Source organism: Patella vulgata, chromosome 3, assembly GCF_932274485.2.
Source record: "Patella vulgata chromosome 3, xgPatVulg1.2, whole genome shotgun sequence".
Classification (NCBI taxonomy): Eukaryota; Metazoa; Mollusca; class Gastropoda; family Patellidae; genus Patella; species Patella vulgata.
The window spans coordinates 14271223-14291297 of NC_065881.2; the positions used below are offsets into that span (position 1 = coordinate 14271223).

Below are 20075 nucleotides of genomic sequence, written 5' to 3' on the forward strand. Positions count from 1 at the left end.
CTCTCTCTCTCTCTCTCTCTCTCTCTCTCTCCAGTCGGTAGTGGGTGTTGTCACCATCGTGGGTGCTAAAATGGGATTCTAGAGACTTATTACCGTGACAGGTGTAACTAATAACAACATATATGTACGTGTAAATTATGTATGTGCGTGGGGACACTTCTCTTCACAGCACACACTGTCGTAGCAGTGGGAGAAAACTGGAGAACTTTGAGAAAACCCACGAGGATGGACAGGCGACTCTACTCCTTGTTATGTGGAGAATCGAAACCACGCCAATTGACCCAATGACAAACCTTCTGATTTCACGCACACGCTTTAAACCACTAGACCCCATCCCTCAATATATTTGGTGAATTATATTCCAATGAATAGATTCCTGTGCATATAATTGGTAAAGACAATATTTGAAATTTCAGTTATTGTTAAAAATGATATAAAAATCCACAATATATGGCCAGAATTGCAATATTCCAATCAAATCAAATCTTGATTTAGTATTTAAGAAATCTGGCCCCGAGTTCTCAAAGCATTCCAAGACTTAAGGTAAGAATTCACTTAACTTTCAATCACGGTTTATGAGAAATATTTTTAATTCAGAAACACAGAAAATGTGCACATAGTTTCTCATTGATGTATTTGATATATTAAAACAAAAAAAGTGTTATAAAGGCCTATAGTTTAGTTAAAATAAGGCGAATAATTTTGAGTAAATTCTTAACTTAGGTATCAGAATGTTTTGTGAATTTGGGGTCTGGTCAACAGTAGTGCAGTATAATATATCAACTATATAAAACATAATGATAATACAACAGATAACTAGATCTTATGCTGTTAGCCTTAAATATATATTCTGCTACATTATTTACAATGTTTATATCCGACATAGCTTTTATATACAAGAAAATGTTATTACAATAGGAAGGGTCGCATTCTGATTAAAACACATTCCTATTTCGTTTCGTTTTTATTGTTCAAAATTTTCTTTTTACTTGGCTTTACCATAGGATATCTATGGTCTTTACTACACTAGGATCTGGAAGAGTTGTTATCATTGACGTGTTCTAAGTGGTGTGAGGTATTAGCCAATGAAACGGTCTGTTACGGCGAGCTTTAGGCGTGTTTTGCATGGAACTGTGGGTAATCCACTAGTAACATCAATGTCGATTGGTTAATCAAATGTCTAACGTCATAGGGTTAAAGGTCGCTCGTATGACCCCTGACGTGACCCATCGCTACAACCGGTCAGACCTACATGTAGTGTAGGCCATCGAAAGTATAAAAAACCGAAACGAAATATAGATCTGTATTTTAATCAGATTGGATGGGTCGATCCATTGTATAAGTTGTGATCTAAGGTCTTTATACATTTGACAAGATTCAATGGTCATCGCTCTATATTCTTTGGAACCCCAATATAGACTAAAATGAGTCTAAAAGCACATATAAATGTAATATGGATGCATATAAAATGATTTATATTCAATTTTTTAACACAAATTATTGTGGTTTCTAATCAATTATGTTCGGTGAAATACATGAAATGAAATGGGGTTTAACGTCCTACTGTTCTGCTCCGAACTGGGCTAATGAAGACGGTCGGTGAAATACGGGAACATTCTCAATTGATCGACAGTCGTTTACCTCTGATTAGTCCATTCTATACGCTTGTTTATTATCGTGTTGTCGTTTGTGAAACGGTCATTACTTCCACATTGTCTTGTAGGATATGTATTTTCTTTGTTCATTACAAATGGCGCTCGAAAACATAGAATACACAACACCGTGTATTGATTTTAAAATATCCATTTGTATGAATTACTCAATATTAGGTTCCCATATTTTCAAGGTAAGATAAAAACCAGATATATTGATTGATATTAAATTATAAATGGTACTTTTAAGAGAGAGAGAGAGATAACACATGGCTCAATTTTATATCAATATTTCGCTTGCAAGTAGCGGCCTTTAGCAGTGGGAGGAAACCCGAGGTCCCTGAGAAAAATGGAGTTTAACGTCCACACTACACAAACTAGGTCATTTCGGGACTAACACACGGTTCAATTTTTTTTCAATACTTCGCTTGCGCGTAGGGGTCTTTAGCAGTGGGAGGAAAAACCACGAGGTTGGACAGGCGACCCTACTCCTTGTCACGTACAACCGGGGAATCGAAACACCGCCGGTTGACTCAATGACAGACCGTATGATACAGCGCGCAGGTGGATTTATCTGAGATGCAAGTAATTGAATCATTGTAAGGTCACGCTTCAATTAGAATATTATTGAAGAAATGGCAATACCTAAGGTTTAAGGACAATATTGGTGTCAGCCAGTATCACATAATAGATCTCGTTAAACACATTCCAAACAAACGAAAGTGACGAAAGCAAACGGAAAACATGAGTTATCCTTCTATATAACTGACTGAAGTGAAGAGTGATAACAGATACACGGGCGAATTTTTGCTCACTGATAATTCCTTCCAAGTTGTTATGAGACTGTGAGAGGATATCTGACGAATAGGGAATCTCCTACTCGTCTTTTTTGATAACAAAACATGTCAACACAAGTCGATAAAGTAAAAAAAAAATGAGGCTCTGTCGAGTTTTTCTTTTACTTTATCAACGAGTGTTGATATTTTGATATCAAAAAAGACGTGTAGGAGATTTTATTTATCACCCAATCCTTTCTTACATGCACAAATGAATAAATATAATTCTTTGCTATATATATGCACAAATAAATAAATATAATTCTTTGCTATAAATTTCACTTTTACTGAACCTGATTACATTACGGCGTAGTAATAAATCATTTTTTGGCAGCAATTCAACCATTGCAAAGTACTTTATATTGACCCAGTGTTTCCATCAAGGTAAATTAAATAAAAATAGTTTATTTTTGATAACATAGCGGTGACTTTTAATAAAATACAAAATACAAAAAAGTAGTTCCGTTTTAACTGACCAGTCAAATTCATGTAAAGCGATATCTCCTCGGGGAGATATCACAGTATATTATGGAATTTATCACACAAGCGATATCTACTGTAGAATGTATTATTGGGTGATAATTTATAAATATCGTCATTAAAATTTACATATAGCGATCAATATATTGAATTATTGAAATTAATGTTCAGCTGTACATGAATTGGTGCTTTTATCACGTAATACGTCAGGCCGTAAATTAGTCCCATAACAAAAATCATTTCATTGGATCATGCACGGAATAAGAATTAATCATAGTCGACGTGACAGGAATAATGTTCTAGATAATAGCAACAAGTCATTTGTGTTCCGCCATTCTGTCTTGTCGTCAATCGTCAGCTATTCATTCCATTCGGCACGCGTTTCTTCAAGTTGTATTACTTTATCATGCGACGTCTGTGTTTTTTTCCACCATGTGTAACAATATTATAACTGGATGTTCTCGTCTTTCTCTTTACGCTAACCCTTGGTTTCCACCACTGAACCCTGAGTGTAACAATACGACTTGATGTTCCTATCTACATGTTACCCTTGGTTTCCCATCTTTCTTTCTCTTGAAATCTAAACATAAAATGACATGTTATAGGTTGATAACGAGAGGAAAATGAAGAATCTAATCTAAAAGTCAAACTTGCTAAAATGGAGTAATACCATGTGGACTGTCCTGATATTTTCCGGCGCCTTAATCAATGAGCCACCGAGGTATACCCCTCTTTAAATTGTTGTTTAATGTTAGTTCTACCATACGGGTATAAAAAAATAGATGGCCGTCTCAAAATAATACGACCATCGCCAACAATGAATGAATGAATGAATGAAATAGGGTTTAACGTCCCGCTGTTCTGGCTGGGGAGAGAGAGAGAGAAATGGGGTTTAACGTCCACTCGACAAAAACTAGGTCATTTCATGACTAACACATGGTTCAATTTTATTTCAATAATTCGCTTGCGCGTAGGGGTCTTTAGCAGTGGGAGGAAACCGAAGGATTCGAAGAAAACCCACGAGGTTGGACAGGCGACCCTACTGCTTGTCACATACAACCGGGGAATCGAAACCACGCCAGTTAACTCAATGGCAGACCTTATGATGCAGCGCGCACGCGCTAACCATTCGGCCATCCCACCCCCACGAACGACAAGAAAATATATGATATAGAATATTTATGCCCATTGACGAAATTGTTGATAATTGAAATTTTGACAAAAACGTTACTGCTAAACACAGATAAGAGCTAATCACAAAACGCTTCTGTCGGTGATGGTAGACCGAATAATACCACTACCAGTCAATGTGAAATTGTGGTCGGGTGGACGCATAGGCGGATGGATGAACGCACGCTGATCAGCAGTGAATATGCGGTAGGTCGCCACACTGATCAGCTGTGAATATTCGCTAGGCCGCGACAATCACTGATAAGGATGACATCGATGCGACTTAATGAGACACAAATATTAACTTTTTTCCACCGACAAATTAAATTCTAAAACATTTTTTTTTATGTATTAGAAAAATAAATAAAGACGTTTGAAGTAATTAGTAGGTTTAAAATTATTTCCTATTTTAGTGTAAATGGGTATTAAAATGAGTAAAAGGCGCCATTCTCGTCGAATCCGTAAGCAATGCACGCGCCATTGAGTCAATGGTTGACGCCGCGTGATATGACGTCATGTGTTGAAGGCAGTCATCTTTTATAGAGATATTAGAAGACTTTAGTAATACTCTGTGAAACAGATTGGTAGGCCGCTACAAGGATTTCGCAATACATCTGTGAAACTGATTTGGGGAGAAGGTTAGAGGAGACGACAATATTAAATGGTATAAATAATAATTACCCCCAATGTAGTTTTTTCTTTTTCTTTTGTTTAATGGATTCGTCTTCTATCTACAATTAAATAATCATATTGTTTTAAGTAAAAAAAAACCATTTTTAACATTATCAAATTCTAGATAAACTCTCCGGGCAAAATTTCACGCTTAGTACAATACATCGTGTGCGCCCGTCTCATTAGACCAGTCGATGCAGAAGAGTAGGACGATAAACCCCATTTTATTTCACTTGTCTCTGCTAGTCAGTATTATTATAAGTGCAGGAGGACGGCACCACACTCAACTAGAGAGACCCATAAGGCAACGTGTGGACACTATTGATATCTTACCTTCTTTCGTTTTAAATAGTCTCTTGCTTCAACGGCATCTGATATTTTCTTACCAAACTGCAAAATAAAATCAATTCTGATTGGTACTGTGTGAGTGTGGCAGGAGACCAACATTCCACCGGCGATCCGGACTAGGCTTGCATGGGGTTGAAAATGTCACTGAGACCGAGGAATCAACATTGAAGAAACACTGATCAGCAGTAAATATTCCCTAGGCCGCTACAATCACTTGAGAGTGATGACACATCGGTAGGTACGGGTTAGGCTAATTAGCTCACAATATTAACTTTTTTCTTCTGCAAATTAAATTCTAGAACATTTTTTTTAAAGTATTAGAAAAATAAATAAGGGTGTTTGAAGTATATTTGGATGTTAAAGAATTCGAATATAATGTAAATAGTTATATAAAAAGAGTAAAAGGCACCATCCTGTCCGGACCAGTTTACGCTACACCTATTATTTAAACAATTCACGCGCCATCGAGCCAATGATCGGCGCCGTATGATGTGACATCACATGTAGAAGATGTACTTGAACTTATAAAGGTCAGCCATCTTACACAGAGTTATAAGAAAGGTTTTTGCAATACCTTTGTGAAACAGATTGAGTCCACCACTCCACCCTACCCACTTTAATCCGACCCTGTCCACCGAAATGAAAACACTCGTTGTGCAATGCAGCATCCGATTACCAGCACGGTAAGAATTATTTACAGGTCGCGTTGCACATCCTTCGTGAAAAGTTTTTTTTTGTTTAGGGTTTATTTTATTGGGGTTTTTTTTGGTTTTTTTTTTATTTTATTTCTGGGGGATTGGTGGTGGTAGTGGTGGCGGGGGGGGGGGGGGGGAGGGGGGTCGATTCAAATATTTTTAGCACTACAAATCTATACTATTTGTAGATACGAATATAAATCTGTGGATAGCAATCGTGTATTTTCCGAGCGCGTATCCGTGAATTTTTGGTCCGGGTACCGGATAACAATTCCCAGTTCAAAACCTGCCATACAGACAAAGAGCGACATGACATTTAGTTGGAGTTATTCCCCTCTACCGACGATCACTAAATCAACATCCGAATAAATGGTCTGCACTGTAACTCGTTTTATAATTCTCTTGAATTATTTCATCTTAGCAATGTGAAATGTCATAATAAGGTGCTTGAAACGGTTACTATGGAGATGTAGTTAATGAAATACATATGGGTGAGTGAATTGTGACCTTCAAATAATTATAAAATATTATCCTTTGCTTGGTTATACCAAGGGCTAGCAGACGCATTTAATACTTTTGACTTTGATCAGAACTTTTACCCGATGCATTTACGAAACGGTAGCCTACCACGAATGATTCATATTTCTAATAACTTAGCTGTCTGCCTCAACAGGTCAAACAAGAAACAGAGCAATAATATATAGCTATAAAAAAAAACCAGAGAGCGAAAAACATCTGACCCGCTATAAAAAATCAATAAAATAAACAACATTGTATTGAATTAACTGATTAGATTGCGTTATACTGTTCTGGTTGTGCAGACGATTTACAGCGCATGAATCATCAGAGATCTTGGTATCTTAGCAATTTATTATGTAGGGTTAATGTATTTGTCGGTTCTTCATTCAAGGTGTTCGGAACCAGACTACAGACTATATAACTACGCATGAACAAGTATTACTGTAAACTTATATGCATTACACAAAAATAGCAATTTACGGTAATAAATCCAAACTTTGGTGTGATCAGCAAGACCCATACAATAATGGTGGAGGTGATTTTATAACCATCTGGTAATTTCTGGTGTATGACATTTTGTCAGCAGCTAAAACAGTTACATGTATTTCCAGGCCTGCTGACCACTGTGCTATTGCTCCTTATTTTGCACAGGTACATGGCAGACATGGGGTAATCATAATCTGCAATCGTAGTCAGCTCTTACTGATTACAAATTTGCTGGTACCGGTAATCAGATGTAATCTGTAATTAGACCTTTTCTGATTACCTGGTACAGATAATTGTAATTTAATTGATTGCATCTTATATCCATGTATATCCATATAGACCTCCTGATCCTATTAATCAAAGTCTAAGCTTAACAATATTGGTTCGATATCCTGGGTGGATACCGTTTGCTTACTATAATTAAATTTTCAATATTTATTTTCGTACAGGCCTGAAGTGAACCATGACTGACCTGTTCCACGTTCTATTAAATGGTTTTGGATCTGAGAAGAAAATGTTAGAAGCTGTTACAACTAAGGATGTGGACGTTGTCTGTGACCTAATTCAGAATGGTTTTAATGTCAACTCGAAGTTACAGCGACAGGGAGGTAACTCTGCTTTACACCTGGCATCTCAGCTTGGTGACGTGCATCTTGTGAAATATCTATTGAAAGCTGGCGGGGATCCCATGTTGAAGAACGATTTAAATTCTACGCCAATTATTTTAGCTGCACGGAATCAACATGTTGAATGTTTAGAAATTTTGATTAAGTCAGCCAAAAACTTGCTAGGGATCGAGTCGCTATGGTTACAATATAACGGATCCATATTTCTGTGGAAGGAATCGACGGAAAATATTATTTATTGTTTTATTTGTGCCACACCCGATTTGCGTCAGTTACGAAGCAACACTCAACAAAATCTGTTTTTTCTCTGTGTTGACAAAAAGATGTACCGATGTTTGCGACTTTGGGTCATTTTAGGGAACAGTCTCGCATCAAATCAGTTCGCATATTTAAATTCTGAAGACGACAAACTTTATGTTGATTGGGTGAAAGGTTTCGAACGAGAAGTGAAAACGCTACAGCATTACTGCAGTTTGGCTCTTCGGCGAGCTTTTCATAATAAATGTAATGTTTTTTACGGAGTGGAATATCTGCCGTTACCAAAAGGATTAAAAGAATTTATTATTTGGAAATAATTTTCTGATGCAATTTGTGAAATTAAATCAGTGTGGCTTTGTTTCTAAATTTAAATCACTTGTTTTTATTCAACTCTCAAAAATATTAATGCTAGGTTCCAACTATCACCTTTCGGGCTACGATTGAAATTGTTGTTTTAATTGTAGAGTAATGGTGATCCTATCAAGTCTATACCAGATCGTTGCCTCATCGCATGACAGCGGGAACCTAGCATGAGTCTCTGATCATCATCTGAAGGATGTTAAATCTATTGCTAACTAGAATAATGTGGAAGTGGGATCTCCAGAAGGAATATCAGTGCAAAAATGGTTCCGTTCCATTCAGTATTTATAGAGATATAATAAATTAAAAATTTCACAATATTCAGCATCCTCTAAAGAAGCTTGCATCAGAAGGTCTCAAGATTATCTTGATTGCCAAGTACCAAGTATTTTTAAATTTTACATAGCGAGCGGGTTCTAATCCACTAAATATCTAAGCCATCCGATATTCTAGATATTTGATTATAGTTATACGCTTGTCATGTTAATAAATGCCTTATTAATAGTTTATAATAACAGAAAAAGACCTGCAGTAGGCAGATTTAGCTCTTACATAATGTATCTTTAAAGTTTGAAATTTATGTAATGCATATTAATATCAATATTATTTAAATGTTAGCATAATATATAAGCATTGTCTGTGCTAACAGGTGCCCTAATTCCAGGATTCATTAGGCTATAATTTATTATAACAAGTATTACAATATGGATCAGGTATCGAGTTGCAGACATCTCAATTTTAGGTAGCCTTGATCAACATTACTATCATTGTTACGACAATAAAAAATGTCTTGATTATCCTTTTTTGCGGTTTATCTTCAATGGTCGTTGGATGACAGATTGGATTCAAATCTAGTTAAAATCAGACCCATCAGATGGCATCGAGAGTTGATTATGGTCTTGTCATGTCAATACATGTCTAATTAATAATTTATATAACTTTTAAGACCTAAAGAAAGACCTGCAATAGGCAGATTTATCTCTTGTATAATGTATGTTTAATAAGATTGACATAATCTTATGTGATAAGTGTTACTATGTTTATTAAAGACCCTATGCATGACTTTAGCACGCTAGAATCCCTTGCAAACTACAATATTGTAAACGTTTAATCTCTAATAGGAATATCAATCATAAAATTGAGTACATATTAGTATGGAGTAAGGCTATTATCTGTGAGAAATTTGATATTTTCTGGAAAATGCACATCTTGTATCGTTGCTTTTGTTTTAAATGTCTGTGTATTTCATTCTTCCATTTCACTGTGATAATCATTATAAGCATATCAAATTTTATTTCTTTATTTATAAAAATTATATAATTTACATATTGTGTATTCTCATCAACTTGTTTTCAAATAGATAATTATATATATTCATAATAAATATAACAAGTATTAGCATACTAGTGACGAGGAATTAAAGCATGATGTCATGGCGGCCATGTTGGAATTGTGACATTATATCAAATATCAATGTCCATAAATCGATGTACAATGTCTTACTCACTGAGACATAGAGAGAGATATGGGGTTTAACGTCCACTCGCAATAAACTAGGTCATTTTGGGACTTAAACATGGTTCAATTATATTTCAAATAATTTGCTTGTGTGTAGGGGCCTTTAGCAAAGGGAGGAAACCAGAGGGCCCGGAGAAAATCCACGAGGTTTGACAGGCAACCTTACTCTTTTCCTTGTCCCATACAACCAGGGATTCGTAACCATGCCAGTTGACTCAATGACAGATCTTATGATACAGTGCGCACATACTAACCATTCGACCCCCCCCCCCTTACTCACTGAGCCACACCGTCTTCTAAATAAGACTGAAGATGGAGCTAAACAGTAGATTCCTCTAAACATCCATAAACTTGTACCTTGTGTGTATTTCAGTATATTGTAATAATTATTGTGTATGCTGCATAATGTGATATGTCAAATCAAAAGTTATATAGGTTATTAGATATTTATAAATATTTATATTTCTTTGTTTGATTTTCAAATATTGATTATTTTAGATCAATAAATTTGTGATGTGAATTATTAAAGTATGATTATCCCGATACAAAATGTTATAGTTGTGTTTTATTTCTGGGCCAAGTTCAATCAGGTACATATTTAACTCTTTAGTACAGTTCATCTTAGGAGAGAGAGAGAGAGAAATGGGGTTTAACGTCCACTCGACACAACTAGGTCATTTCGGGACTAACATGGTTTAATTTTATTTCAATAATTCGCTTGCGCGTAGAGGTCTTTAGCAGTGGGAGGAAACCGGAGTGCCCGGAGGAAACCCACGAGATTGAGAAGGCGCCCCTATCTCCATGCCACATACGCTCACACCAGGGCTCGAAACCACAGCCGCAAGCCAGAGGTGACCGGCCAGCCAGAGGTCGAAGCGCGGCACTCTAGACCACTAGGCCATCCCAACCCCCCCCAGTTCATCTTAGGCCACATCAATTTAAATTCAAGGTTTTTGGAAACACCTAAACATTTTATTCTCTCTTGCCAAGATGGGCATTTTCTGCTTAGGCTTTAGGGGGTCATGGTGGGTAAGACGCTGGCACGCTAACCTGGAGGTCGAGTGTTCGATCCCTACATTGGCCGAGAAAGTTCATCTAGTCGTTCGGATGGAACAAAAAAAAATGTCCAGTGTACACATTGGCGTGCATGTAAAAGATCCCTTCACAATTGAAATTCAGTATAAGAGTAGGCTGTAGTGCCGCTGCCCGGGCAAAATTCCCTCATAGCACACTGTATGGTGTATGCCCGTCTCCATTAGCCCAGTTCGGAGCAGAACAGTAGGACGTTCATCCCCATTTCATTTCTGCTTAGGCTTTAGCCTTAAACAATTTGATTGGTCAAGACTTTGGTGCTCGATAACTTTGATTCTAATTTGTGTGAGGGTGGTGAAATTCAGAACAAAGATTCATTATATCAATACATTGTCTAATTTCGATGATGAGATTTTTCTGTTTAGGCCAAGTTGCAATAAGTAATTTGATTGGTCAAGACTTCGGAACATATAAACTCTGCTTTTAATTGAGGTAGAATGTTTAAAGTAGCTAAGTCTTAAACTCAATATCATCCACAGCCTTCGACAAATTATTTGTCAATTTAAATCAACATTGACGTTATCTTACTGGAAAAAGATGGGCTTTTGATATCCAATATTTAATGTAGCTAAGTCTCTAACTCAATATCATCCAAAGTCTTACACATTGAAAACACAAATTTTTTGTCAATTCAAATCAACATTGACGTTGTGATCTTACGGGAAAAGGTAGGTTTCTGATATCCAATATTTAAGACAAAATATACATTTTACCATTGGTACACGAATGGTGTACCATAGTGCGTTTCAGCGTCATTTGTAACAAGTGACCAGAAAGAACAAGGCTAGACATATTCCACAACTCGGGTCAAACGATGACGCCATATCTTATCTGGAGAGCATGCGTAATAGACTGGAATAACCAGACGTTAGAAAGTGCCATTTCGCTGGACATAACTGATTTGAAATTATAGAGTCAAAAAGGAAACAATTGAATGTACATCAGTTTATATACAATCAGATTACATTATTATATGCGTTACGACCCATCTGGGTCAATTTCTAGGTCCCAAATATTAGCGATTTAGCTCCTTTAAATATTTATGCTAATTATCTCACCTGTCTATTAGCTAATCTGTCACTCAATTCCTCCGCTGTTTGAATATCACCACGATTTACAGCTTCATCAATTTTCTTCTCAAACTCGGTCTTATCACGATGTAATCCTGTTCCAACTTCTAAATGTTTATTGACGTCCAGTAATTGTTTTACCTCGTTCCATTGGTCCTCATTATCACCTGACGTACAACTGTTTAAAATAAAAAAATATTGTGAGTAAGATGTTGGCTTGATAACCTGGAGGTTCCGGGTTCGAGCCCTGTGTTGGTCGAGGTGTTGACTCGATAACCTGGATGTCCCATGTTGGACCCCTGTGTTGGCGTTGACTCGATAACCTGGATGTCCTGTGTTGGACCCCTGTGTTGGTCGAGACATTTACTCGATAACCTAAATGTCCCGTGTTGGACCCCTATGTTGGCGTTGACTCGATAACCTGGTATATGCTCGTCTTCATTAGCCTGGTCGGTGCAGAACAGTAGAACGTTAAACCCAATTTCATTTCCAATCAATCCTAGTCCAAAATACAAGACCCCTTGTCACAGATGTCTATTAGGGGAGGATTAGATATTCTAAGCCTTTTTTTTGGCAGATTCTCCATACTCTCAATAATTCCACGTGATTTAAGGCATAAAACACTATAAATTATAGTCATGAAAAATCATTATTATCTCAGCACCATTATTACAGCTTCATGACAAATTTAATTCTGTGGCATCATTTTAATGATTGGCAGAGCGAAGGGGGAGGGGCTGTAATCTCTCATTCTTACCTCCCCGTCTTATCTACTTGTTGTTTTATCGGTGAATCTTTTATACTTGGGCCAAATTTAACGTCATATTTCTGTAGAATAACTTTACCAGCATCATCCTGAATTTCTTCCGTAACTGTCGACACAAAATATATTAATAGTAAGTGCAGGAGGACTGCACCATACACAAACAATTACACATGACAAACTTGTGGACAGGACAAAATATACAGACACCACAAACTACAAAACGTACATATCAGGGTAGGGGAGGCAGCTGTAAGAATTTATAAATTATAAATAGAAATTTCTTTTCTTGATTTAACCAGGAGGTCCAGTTCCCTGGGATTTTCCAGCGTGGGTTTTTACCCATGTCACAGGTACAGGATGGAGGTCCTGGCAAGAACAGTGTCTAGTTGTTAGGATCGTACTGTGTACATGTGGCATGCACGTAAAAGAGCCCTTGACAATGTGAACATGGATTATTTCTTGTTTCATTTGCTTGTAAACACTGCAGGTGTTACCTCTGAAAAATAGGAACCTGAGGGAAGCAGAGCTTTGGCACCAAATAAATGAAATGAGTTGATAATCTTCAATATTATTATCATATGTTCAAATATATATATAACCTTTTGTTAGGACCTTCTTCTGTAAATCTTTAATTCTCTTCTCTGTAGAATGTTTGGTGGCTTCATCGGTTCTTTTCTCAAGCAATTTAAATTTCTATAAACAAATATTAAAATATTGAAGACCTAAATGTTGGCCTAAATTTCTTTCTTAGTTAACAAAATATGATTTTTATGAGAAACAATCAATGGTTTTATTATATTATATACATTTAAAAAATTATCCTCTGGTCGTTATTCAGCACATTTCCTTTATAAAAAAAACAGTGATTGATATCCCTTTGTGTTTTGTTAATGTGTTAATTCTACTTAAAAGACTATCTATCTTAGTTGGTTGCCCTTTCAAAACTTTTAAGGTTATAATTTCAATCCTAATAACAGTGAAGTTGAGGACCCCCCACATATCAATCCCAAAATAATTACTAATGCTAGGTTCCTACTATCACGATTCGTGCTACAATTGAAATCATAGATTCTACCTTAGAAGTCAAGTTATTGTGTTCCAAAAAGTGACAGATACATGTAGAGGTATTTTAGTGGTCCCCTGAACCTTCTTTCTTTCCATATGTTTGGCACAATATAGCCCGGTTGGAGCTGACATGCCATAAAACCACATTTCATTTTATTTCCTTGATTCTTTTCTGGATGATGCTGTCCTTGCTTGACTAACAATGAAGTGCATAGTATTATATTTCCGGTATATGTAATTAACTGACAAACATTTTGGATAAACTTAGTGTGTCAAAACTGTAAATTACCAATGCTAAAGTAAAGAGTAAAACATTTCAGATTTTATATTTTATATAAACCGAAATGATTTAGAAATTCTTGGTTCATGAGAATCCACTCGTTCAAGACCCTAAAGTAAAGATATTTACCTCCCATAATCTTTTAGAAACATTCTTTGGAGCTGCTGGCACTGATTCTAAAGTATGGTTAGTAGTGGCAGTGCTACTTTCACTTTCAGTTACTGGTCTACTTTTAGTTTTCCCTCCTTTCAATGTCTTTTTCGCATTGCTGCTTATTTGGCCTCCATTGGTAGTCTCTAGCAATAATTCAGTATTCATCTGAACAAGAGTTATTGAAATACAACCAAACGAACCAATATAGCATTAATCTTCCTCATAAATTTAGTTTATTGTTTACACCGGAAATTTGTCAGAAGGGGAATAACTCTAAATAACACAGTATGCATGTCATGTTTTTCTACTTATTTTGTGTGTTTATTTAACTGGTATAACTCAATAACAATTTTATTTTTTGAAATTTAATATTAGTGACAATAAATGACAACCTTTACCTCAATTAGATACAGCATCGGTAACAAATAAAAGTATAACCAAAACAACCCTTAATTGGCCTTAATATTTCGTTAATGGGAAGCAACTCCAGTCAAGAGCATCAGGAGTCAGACTGGTATAGCGAACCCCAACCACCTCAGTGATTAAATTCATGCCATTTCTTGGCCTATATCTTTTTTTTTTAACCATGCTGTTAATCATAATCTTTATAAACATAAATAACCCAGACTATTGAAGGAGGCTGACCATCTTGATTTTTTTCTATTCCCAATCAAAGGAATCTATAGGCTGTGATGTTTTTTTCCTACATGATTTCCCCAATTTATGTCTGTCTACTTTCTGAAGGTCAACAAAAATCTAATACAAAAGAGATGAACGGGGGGGACAAAGTAATGCTGTAAATAAATGAAGGCTATGGAAATGACGGGAAGCAATTATTAGTAATATTAGCCTGAATCCACCATTAAATAGATATGACTAGATATGACTAACTTCTTCACATTAATCTTTGCAGCAAAAGATATCAGCAAACATTATCTGCATGGAGTAAAAAAAAATATTTTGAAGTAGAATAGGTAAATTTTATTAAAAAAAAATCAATGATCAGTTTTGTCCACTTTTGACTACAAGCCTGAATGATTCCAGGGGCAAGCCATAAGAGTCCACTCCACTGTGCTGTAAAGTCTGGGGCCTGTCATATTCCTGAAATCCCTCTCTGGCCATTGCTGGATTGACTTCTGATAATCTATCCCAAGTAAAGCAACATGACAGCTCTTCGTTTAATCTGGGGTCTTCCCTAAAACTTTGGACAGTGATTTAAGGCATTAAAAACGTTGAAAGTATTGTTTGTCTCCAAACAGTATTGTTTACATTATATCCGTGTTGATAGCCTCGTTTGTCACACAATTACTTTTTCTGCAATATTCTGCTATGCACTGGTTAAGTGGGCATAATAAAATCGAGAGTCATGACGTAACACTATGTAAACATATTTGGTCCAATTTGGAGCTCTGTCTAAAGCGTAATGATATTGTTACGCAGTTAGCTATTGGTTGTTAAAAGGACTATTGACCAGTCATAATTTGGAACAGAAATTTGCTTCCTTTACAGCAGTATTAAGTGGGCTTAGCTCTAATCAAAAAAAAACATTGCAAGGAGTATGGGGGCCTGTAATCATACAGTATTCCTGTAAAATGAAAAGCCTGTAACAAAAAATTTAAAACTAAAACCATGTAAGATTGATCTCTTTAATGAAATGTCATATTTACACTTTAAATGTATTGATTTTGGTCAAACTACTTTCATTTCTAGTTCTTCAGAAACACCTACTAAAAATTCCCTTTTTTCGTGAAGAAAATAGCTCATCGTGTGAGTATAATAATCAAGCATTAAAGATCAAATTTGTTTGGCCGTAATGCAATAAAAGTTTGCTTGCAGGTTAATGTATAAAAACTGTAAATTTAACTGTGTAAACAACAGTTGAAATTTAAATGCTTTGAAATTCGAATTTGATGGCAGGCAATTAACTAACTAGTATGTTTTCCAGTTGGTGCATTTCAACAGTGTCAGGACTGACAAACAGGAGAACGCTAGATCGGAGATGGCCCTACACATATGACGTCATATGTGGATTGTGCGTTAGGATTAGGGTAAGGGTTAGGCATGGTCCAGGGTTAGCGCTAGTCCAGTTTCCATCTTGAGACTTTGAGGAAATCTGCAGGTCCTAGCCCATACCCTAACCCTAATATGACATCACCTGTGCTAAAATGTGCAGGACCGTCTCTGATCTAGCGTTCTCCTGACCAACATGAAATAAAACAAGAGCTATACAAGGGAGGCTTACATCAGTGTAGCTCCGGTATTTTAAATCTGTCCAGCGTTAAACCAGTCTGGAAAATACTCATCAATAACAATGTCGGGTACAAAATCCTCAGGTACCTGTACATTTTTCAGGCACACAATTTTCTCCTTTCTATTGACATTTTTAATACATTTTCGACACAATACCAGGTACAATAAGACCTATATTCCCAGACCAGCACATTCCTAGTTTCTATTTTCTTTATCTGTGAATTGAATGATATCTACACACTTGTTAGATATTGCGCCACATTTCATAATATATACAAATAGTTCCAAGTCTTTTCTTTGACTTTGTTTAATATGGATGAGGCAGTGATTTGATGTCTGCGAATGTTTCATCATAAAGTTCTTTATAATCTTCATGTGACTGTACTAATGCTACAACACAGTACTGAGATCCCAGCGATCTACCCAGATCCTAAAATAACAAAATAAATAAAATGAAATGGGGTTTAACATCCTACTGTTCTGCTCCAAACTGGGCTAATGAAGACGGGCATACGCCATACAGTGTGCTATGAGGGAAATTTTGGCAAGACAGCAGGGTTACAGTCTATACTTGTATATCGAATTCCAACTGCCAAGAGATCTTTCACGTTGTCCCTTGTCAATCCCTCCGTCCTGCACCACTAACAACCAGGAACCATGGCAGAAAATCCTGTTGAACTTTCTTGGCAAACACAGGGATGAAACACAAGATCTCCAGGTTAGCCAACCAACTACTTACTTATTGAGCAAAAGCCAGCAAAGAACTAACCTGTTTAGAAGGTATATAACAATAAGGTATATCAGCATCTTCACATAACACAGGTAAATGTGATACAGCATCGATTGGGTACACATCTCCAGCTATTACAACAAACCTACAAATATTACAAAAACAAATATTACAATCGCAAACACCAGCAGCCATTACAGCAAACCTACAAAAATTACAAATATACATATTACAAATATACATATTACAATTCAAACATTATAAATACACACAATCTTAAACATTAGAAATATGCATATTACAATCTTAAACATTAGAAATATGCATATTACAATCTCAAACATTACAAATATGGATATTACAATATCAAACATTACAAATACACATATTACAATTTCAAATATTACATGCATATATTAAAATCTCAAATACACACAATTTCAAACATTACACATACACACAATCTTAAACATTACAAACACACATATTACAATCTACAAACATTACAAATATACATTATTAGAATCTCTAACATCTCCAGCTATTAAAATCCCAAATATTTTACTTTTCTGCACAGAGCTTATGAAGACAGAAATATGCTACGCAATGTGCTATGAGGGGAAATTTGATTGAACAGTGATAATTCTGCATTCCCTTCATTGAATTTCAACTGCCAAGGGTTCATTAAGTTAAGAATTGAATCCATTAAAGACATTACCCCTTGGATCCTCTTCGAATAAATTTTTGAATCTGTTTTATTCCTCTAACGATCTGCTTCTTCTGGCTGTTTGCTACAAGAAAAATAAAAAAAAAAGGAGAAAACTGATGAGCACCTGACCAGTAATGTACAACCATGAGATAGAAAATATTACAATTGGCTTTAATTTTATAAATTTTGACTTTTTGATATTAGAACTATGCACTAAGGGACAAGAGGGGGTGGGGGTATACATCAACCAATCTGATTAAAATACAGATCTATATTTCGTTTCGTTTTTTTCATACTTTCGATGACCTACACTACATGAAGATCTGACAAGTTATAGCGATAGGTCACGTCAGGGGTCAAAAGACCGACTTATGACCCTATGAGGTCAGACATTTGATTAACCAATCAGCATTGATGTTACTAGTGGATTACCCACAATTCTGTGAAAAACATGCCTAAAGCTCGCCGTAACAGACCGTTTCATTGGCTTATCCCTGACAACATTCAGAACACAAGTTAATTAACAACTCTTCCAGATCCAAATGTAGTAAAGACAAGTAAATTGAAATTTTGAACTATAAAAACGAAACAAAATAGGATCTGTGTTTTAACCAGAGTGACATAAGGGGTCTACCTACACACCGGAATAATGAAGATACATGTAGGCACATTCTTTACCAGATCTTCTGTCCTTCACTGCTTACAACAGTAAACTACACCAGACTCCCTTGGACAACGCTAGCTAGGTTATCACGCCAGCACCTTACTCATTGTCGTAGATAATTTCATAGAGAAATATGGTTTGGAATGGTTGGGGGATATTTCCTGAATGCTCTTATGAAGTGTTGCAATGGAAATGAAATGGGGTTTACTTCCTACTTTTCTGCTCTGGCTGGGCTAACAAAGATGGACATATGCCATACGGTGTGCTATACTATGAAGGATATTTTGCCCGAACAGCGGTGCTATGGCCTACTCTTCTATCAAATTCCAACTGTCAAGGGATCTTTACATGCAAGCCAATGTATATACAAAGGACCTCAGTTTTTTGTCCCACTATACATTTTCCCTTGCCAGGCGCTCTGCCCTGCACCACTCAGCCATATAAACCAAATAGAAATTTAGGTAAGTGGGGGGGGGGGGGGAATGAAATCTTTCAAAAGCTGAGAATCTTCAATCATTTATTGATTTGCCTAGCCCAATTTACAATAAATTTTTTTTTAAAAATCCCAATTTTGTTTCACCAGCTTACACCATACCTAAATTTCGTTTCGTCTTATGGCTGAGTTACATAAATCTGTGCATTACTCTGTATTTACATTTCAATGGCGCCTGCCAGTCTTTTTAGCAGATGGGGAGGCATTTTTAACGGCATGTTGTGTTGCACATAATGACGCTAGTGAGGTAAGCAGGGACTTATTTTCTCACTAAAAATGTTTTTACATTGTAACTTCAGGCGTTCTCAGAGACTGTCACACGACCGTTTAGTAGTCAAAAGTTGCCCAGTAAAATTGACTGGGGCCGATGTTAGTTTTGACAAGGATTCATTAGAACAGTTCCTGAACTTACAGGGCTCAGAGCTGATTTAATAAGCCCGCATAAGTCTACTGTCTAGGCCTACCTTTTTTGACTGTTTTGTAGATACGTTTTGTTAATTTTTTAGGGGCTAGTGGTTTTGCAATCGGCATAAGATTTTCTAGTTTTTCCTCATAGCTAATTTCAAGTGTTTCATTAGCCTCCGACTGTCTCTTTTCTTTCTTGTTTTTTCCCATTTTGTTTTATTTACTAATCTGTTCACTTCCAAAGCACGCACGTGTTTTGATCGGAAGTCAATAATAAAGTTACGCGTGCGCAGTCAGTGTGCATCTGTATCCAAATTTAACACTTATTTTTCATCTATTATGAAACGAAATGTTTCCATATATGTTTTATTTATTTATTGAACTCATATAGTATTCTAGAAAAATTGGTTAATAAGGCTAATAAGGCACAAACTGGATTTAAAGATGGTTATATAATGAAGGGGGAATATGTGCATCAATAAATATATATATATTCTTTTCGGCTAATGTTTGCATCAACATTTTGTACTCAATCAAGATACAAGCAGGTAATGTCTGAAACGATTTTTCTCGAAAGTGCATTATTAAATCAAAATTTAACCATTATTTCTTTTAAAAAAAGCTTTATTTTTCAAACAGTTGTAGTTTTGAAACATCCTAGCTTTAAAATTTGGATGTTAATCAAGCGTCTTGGTGACTACTGTTCAAGTCTTTACAAAACCATGAATATTGAAAGATCGGCCGCCATGTTTTGTTTGGTTCAGAGATAGGGATTTTG

At 36.1% G+C, this 20075-nt stretch overlaps 3 protein-coding genes across 3 annotated transcripts; 1 reads left to right on the forward strand and 2 right to left on the reverse strand.

The window, feature by feature from the left end:
- Positions 1–449: 449 nt before the first annotated feature.
- Positions 450–14296, reverse strand: LOC126816220 (protein FAM204A). Its single transcript, XM_050542523.2, has 7 exons — positions 14023–14296; positions 13148–13241; positions 12540–12654; positions 11771–11960; positions 5144–5200; positions 4820–4869; positions 450–3548 (listed from the first exon to the last, which is right to left on the reverse strand). The coding sequence occupies exons 1-7, from the start codon at positions 14209–14211 to the stop codon at positions 3506–3508; spliced, it is 738 nt and encodes a 245-aa protein (XP_050398480.1). The 5' UTR covers positions 14212–14296; the 3' UTR covers positions 450–3505.
- On the forward strand, positions 6200–10158 carry LOC126816222 (ankyrin repeat domain-containing protein 42). Its single transcript, XM_050542524.2, has 2 exons — positions 6200–6344; positions 7308–10158. Exon 2 carries the CDS (start codon positions 7322–7324, stop codon positions 8057–8059), a length of 738 nt encoding a protein of 245 aa, XP_050398481.1. The 5' UTR covers positions 6200–6344; positions 7308–7321; the 3' UTR covers positions 8060–10158.
- A 1382-nt stretch (positions 14297–15678) lies between the features above and the next one.
- Positions 15679–19583, reverse strand: LOC126816227 (H/ACA ribonucleoprotein complex subunit 2-like protein). The gene is made up of 4 exons (XM_050542531.2): positions 19357–19583; positions 17745–17817; positions 17066–17171; positions 15679–16726 (listed from the first exon to the last, which is right to left on the reverse strand). The coding sequence occupies exons 1-4, from the start codon at positions 19505–19507 to the stop codon at positions 16604–16606; spliced, it is 453 nt and encodes a 150-aa protein (XP_050398488.1). The 5' UTR covers positions 19508–19583; the 3' UTR covers positions 15679–16603.
- Between the last annotated feature and the right edge of the window lie 492 nt (positions 19584–20075).

What these genes read in the sequence shown, in the direction of transcription:
- LOC126816227 (XM_050542531.2), bottom strand. Translation starts at nt 19,507, where the DNA reads ATGGGAAAAAACAAGAAAGAAAAGAGACAGTCGGAGGCTAATGAAACA. An exon ending in ATTCGAAGAGGATCCAAGGG is followed by an intron (nt 17,172 to 17,744) that starts GTAATGTCTTTA and finishes TAATATTTGTAG; the next exon opens with GTTTGTTGTAATAGCTGGAG. An exon ending in GTTATATACCTTCTAAACAG is followed by an intron (nt 16,727 to 17,065) that starts GTTAGTTCTTTG and finishes TTGTTATTTTAG; the next exon opens with GATCTGGGTAGATCGCTGGG.
- LOC126816220 (XM_050542523.2), bottom strand. Translation starts at nt 14,211, where the DNA reads ATGAATACTGAATTATTGCTAGAGACTACCAATGGAGGCCAAATAAGC. An exon ending in GAAGAAGGTCCTAACAAAAG is followed by an intron (nt 12,655 to 13,147) that starts GTTATATATATA and finishes TTGTGTCGACAG; the next exon opens with TTACGGAAGAAATTCAGGAT. An exon ending in CAAGTAGATAAGACGGGGAG is followed by an intron (nt 11,961 to 12,539) that starts GTAAGAATGAGA and finishes TATTTTAAACAG; the next exon opens with TTGTACGTCAGGTGATAATG.
- LOC126816222 (XM_050542524.2), top strand. Translation starts at nt 7,322, where the DNA reads ATGACTGACCTGTTCCACGTTCTATTAAATGGTTTTGGATCTGAGAAG.